Source organism: Mustela erminea, chromosome 14, assembly GCF_009829155.1.
Source record: "Mustela erminea isolate mMusErm1 chromosome 14, mMusErm1.Pri, whole genome shotgun sequence".
Classification (NCBI taxonomy): domain Eukaryota; kingdom Metazoa; phylum Chordata; class Mammalia; order Carnivora; family Mustelidae; genus Mustela; species Mustela erminea.
In genome coordinates this window covers 63,568,887-63,573,462 of record NC_045627.1, presented here as the reverse complement: position 1 = coordinate 63,573,462, position 4,576 = coordinate 63,568,887, and the positions used below count along the sequence as shown (strand labels likewise).

Sequence of the window (4,576 nt, the reverse complement as noted above, 5' to 3'; positions counted from 1 at the left end):
ATACAGAATATGAAACAGAAAGGAAACCTGGTAACACCTCCCGCGGGCCACCAGCTCCCAGATTTGTTCAGCCCCCTCCTGCAGCAAACCCCCCCCCCCCATGTTTGATCTTGCTTCGCCGGTTTTTCTCGCAGAGTTCTACACCCTGACGATCCGGAGATCCAGGCCGAGGTATCTGCTGCGGGGCCAGGCGGTAGGGAAAAGAGAAATCCGCTGTGGTGTGGCGCTCGGGGCCGCAAAAGAGGCAGAGGGGTCCGAGGGGCTTGGGGATTCTCAAGCCCCGACACCCATTTTTCTCTCCTTCATGCTTTTCTTTTTTTTCTTTTCTTTTTTCTTTTTGTCCTTGGGCTTTCTGTCGACATTTCGAGGAGGCCGCGGGAAGGCCGAGGGGGAAGGACGGCCTTCTTGATCTGGAAGAAGCAAGCGGCAGCCAGAGTCCCAGTCTCCTCACCCTCTTCGGGGCCAGAGTCGGGGCCATTGTCCTCCCCTGCACCCAGCCGGAGTTTCTGCCTCTGAGACAGTCTCCGCGACTGGTCCCGGGCCTCCTCCTCGTCCCGCAGCCCCCTTCCCCAGGCTTCGCCGGAGCTGGGTTCCGGGGTCCTGGGGAGCGAAACATGTGTATTGGGGGGTAGAGGGGGTTGTGTTTTTTTTGTTTTTGTTTTTGTTTTGTTTTTTTTTAACGAGAGGACCTGGCCCTGGGTTCCAGCCTTTCTCGCGCTTCAGTCCCGCGGTGCCAGGCTGCAGTGGGGCGCCCGCCGCGTGAGACGCCGCGTCCCTACCAGGCCCGGATGCCCTGCAAGGTGCCCTGCGCGCACGCAGCCCCGGCCACGGCACCCTGGTGCAAGGGCTGCGCGCCGCCACCGCCGGCGAAGCCGCCCAGGTTGCTCACGTTCACAAAGGGGCCGCCTCCGGCCGCGCTGCAGGCGGGCTGCATGGCCGCGGCCGCCGCGGTAGCCCCGCTGCCCCCGCTGCCGCTGCCGCCGCCGCCCGCCGGGTACGCACAGCCGTAGCTGCCGCTGTAGGCCGCGGCGGCGGCGGCGGCGGCAGCAGCGGCGGCGGCAGCGGCGGCCGAGTTCCCATAGCCGTAGGCGGGGAAGCTGTTGTAGGAGTAGGCGCCCGCACCCACGCTGTAGGGCGCGCCGTAGGCTTGCGCACCCGGCGTGACGCACGGTTTGCCGTCCCGCACTAGCACCGGCACGGCCACGCGGCGCGGCGGAGGCGGGGGCGCGTGCGCGCCCAGCTCCAGGGACTTGTCCTGCCGCTGCCTCTTGCACTTGTACCTGCGATTCTGGAACCAGATCTTCACCTGCGTGGACGTGAGCTTCAGGCTGCTGGCGAGGTGCTCGCGCTCGGGCGCCGACAGGTACCGCTGCTGCTTGAACCTGCGTTCCAGCTCGAAGACCTGGGCTTGCGAGAAGAGGACCCGGGGCTTCCGGCGGCTGCGTGGCTTGGGCCTGTCGCTCTCCTCCGCCGCCTTACAGTCTCCGGCCGCCTCCAGAGGCTTCTTCAGCTGGCAGCTTTCTGCGGAAGAAGCACAACAGCGTCCTTTAGCAGTTCCCCGCCTTACCGCGGCTTCTGTCCCAGAGCGCTGTGGCCCTTTTGGTGGCAGCGCGGAGCATGCGGTAGTAAATGCCTGGGCTTTCTGGAAAGTTTGTGGTTTCTGGCGCCATGGGACCCTGCGACAGACCCAGTACCCTCAGAACGCCTTTAGTGGGCAGAAGCACGTTCCACGGGGAGGGATAGGTAGTGCGGGTTGCTTAGAATTTGAGCATCTGTGAGAGAGTAGTAAATGTTCGGCTCGGCGTGCTAATGACGATTCTCGGGATGAAATACATAGTAACTAGAGTGTTTGCAAACTCATCTGCTTTCCACTCTGTTACAGATAGCGGAAGGTGTGAAGCATATTGGTCGTTGGGGGCCCGTATGCGTGCGTTACGTCAATAAATCTTTCTGTTTTGGAAATGCTTGAGTGTGACCCCCCTGCATTGCTTAGGAACTTTTTTTTTTTTTGGTCTTTTAAAAGATAACAGACCTCCTGCTACATGCGTGGCGATGTCTGTATTATCTTAAAGAGAAAAAGAAATTTGATTGACTGATTTAGACCGTTTCGTGTCGATTTTAGGCCCAGGCGAAGTGTCAGGAGTCTAGGCCTTGGCTGCTGCCACATCAAGCCTCCTCTTGGGGAAGAGATTCTTTGATTCTCCCCTCAGAATCCCCTCAGGTTTTATTCAGCTGTCCGATCTCCCCACCCAATTCACCTCCCATGCCAGCGGCTGGGATCTAGGACTAGGTTCCGCGCGTTTTTCACACAAAGCATAACATTATGAATTTTCAAAAAAGGCTAGTGCCTCGGGGGGGGGGGGGGTGTGTGAACGCTATGCACGCGCCTAATGGACTGTGTTCCCACGCACTCTCCGACCATCCCCTCCCTCTCTGCGGGTGCTGTGGGTGCCAGGGACACTGAACTCCAAGCATAGAAGTGAGGAAACCACCCAGCTTGTCTCTAGCAAGGTTCCTGCGCCCTGCCAACACAACCTGCCTAGATCATTTTTTTGAAGAAGAGGAGACGGCTGTCTGGCCTCAAAGACCTCGTCTCACCCTAGGGTCAAAGAGGAAGAGATTTGAGCTCTTGTCTAAGTCTTGGGAAGAACAAAAATGCTGTGAGTTGTCAGAATCCAGCAGCTGAGCCCGTGTTGCTTATCAGCGTCAGGGCAGCAAGAACCACTTTCCCTTCCTTTGGGGGCTTGCATCGCCTCTCCTCTCCGAGAGGAGTAGTTGTCGGGGTCACCTCGTCCTTCTCCCTCCGCCCCAGCTCCCTCGCAGGCACCTGTGCTTTGCGGAGCTGTCGTGGACCAGGGTGAGGCATGACCCCAGCCAAAGGTTAAGGGGGCGGGAAGCAGTGCTGTTTGCGGGCGCTCCGCCATTGCTCCAGATGTGCGGGTGCGTTCTCTTCCCCCCTCTACTCACTTTGGCTCCGGTCCCTCACGACCTCGGGCTCCTCTTCATGTTCCTTAGGCCCGCTACACGAGTCTCGCAGGACTGTGTGGACATAGCTCTGCGGACAGAGCCCCGAACCCCCGTGGCCGTCGGCTGTGGCTAGTGAGTTCAAATAGGACAGTTTCTCGCCCTCTTCTTCCTCGTCTTCCTCTCCTCCGTCAGAAAATTGCGTCCCCTCGGTGGCGGCCAGCATGCACGGCGCCGAGTGAAAGTGGTGCTCCAAGTCCGCCTGCAAGTGCGCGCCGTGGAAGTGCTGTTGCTGCTGCTGCTCCAGATTCAAAATGTCTTTGACTGAAAAAGGGGTGGAGGTGACCGGGCTTGGTAACATCATCAGGGCCACTTAATTGTCCAGTCCAAATACTCAATAAATCCCAGCGGGGGCGGGGAAGCAGCGCTGCGGCTCCAGCTCTCCTTCTGGACTCTGCCGCTGCTGCCGAGTCGGGCTTTTGACAGACGCGGTCCGGCTCCAGTCTAAATCGCCTCCATTGGCCGGGACCTGGGGGTCTGGGTTTTGTTACAGCCACTGCAGGGACTGGGGCCGGGGCTGCGAAGCCTGTGTCCGGGGGTCGTGCGTCACGTCGGGGGCGGGCCTCTCGCCTCGGCCTCCCTCCCTATTGGTTCCGGCTCATGTGGACCACGCCCCCCGCATCGACTGAGTTGGGTGCTGCGGCGCTACCAGAAATAAAGGACTAGTATAGAGTCGCGAAGTCCAAGTCGTTGTGGGCGAGGCTGCACCGCCCCAGGTCCCCGAACTACCGATTCCCTCCTGGCCTGGCCGTATCTTCCTGGCCAGGGCCAGTTCTGGGAGGCTTCTTGTCCACGAGCCAACTACCAGGAAGAATGGCCCAGGAGCGTGGTTTTTCCAGCTGATGCAGGGCAAGAAAACGTCCTGGCCTGTAAATACCGGCCTCTGGATTCCCAAGAAGACGGAATGTTTTGTATATCAATGGATGGGCAACGTGTCTGTTCCCGACTTGTTGACTTTGCTCAAGCTCTTCCCTCCACTTGGAATGCCTTCCCTGCCCTTGTCTCCATGAGTGGAAAGCTGTTCTCCAAGGCTCTGCTCAAGTACCACCTCCAAAAGGAAGCGCTCCCTGATCGTCTAGCCGGAAGTCGTCTCTCCCGAATCTGACTTTGCAGCGCATGTTAGTAAAGGACATTCGTGTCACTTACCACTTCCCACCTAGTACTAGATATTGCTGTCCTGGTCGCCCGGGGTAAACTATGCCCCCCACCCCGGGGAGGGGCAGGGTCCCGGTTGTCTTTGTCCTAGTAGCTCTTGCAGCTGCCCACTAAGCAGGTATGTGAGAGACAGGAGAACGGAGTTGTTACTGACCTTCGTTGGTTGACAGGTCTTGGTTCCAATCCTGACCTAGTCGATGTGTGGCCTTGGGTGTTTCTAAGCCTCAGTTTCTTTGTCTACAAAAAGGAACCCAATACATCTTCAGGGGTTGTTGCCAGGGATAAAGGACAAAACAGCTGGGAGCTTAGCGCCGGGCCCCACACTTGTTAGGTGCTCAGTACACCGCAAGTCCACTATTCTGCATCAGTGTTTGTTGACTGCATCGGTGATGGAGTG

The 4,576-nt window shown here is 58.8% G+C and overlaps 1 protein-coding gene across 1 annotated transcript; it reads right to left on the bottom strand.

The window, feature by feature from the left end:
* Positions 1-757: 757 nt before the first annotated feature.
* Positions 758-3,539, bottom strand: NKX2-3 (NK2 homeobox 3). Its single transcript, XM_032311785.1, has 2 exons — positions 2,968-3,539; positions 758-1,521 (listed from the first exon to the last, which is right to left on the bottom strand). Exons 1-2 carry the CDS (start codon positions 3,326-3,328, stop codon positions 776-778), a joined length of 1,107 nt encoding a protein of 368 aa, XP_032167676.1. The 5' UTR covers positions 3,329-3,539; the 3' UTR covers positions 758-775.
* Positions 3,540-4,576: the final 1,037 nt, after the last annotated feature.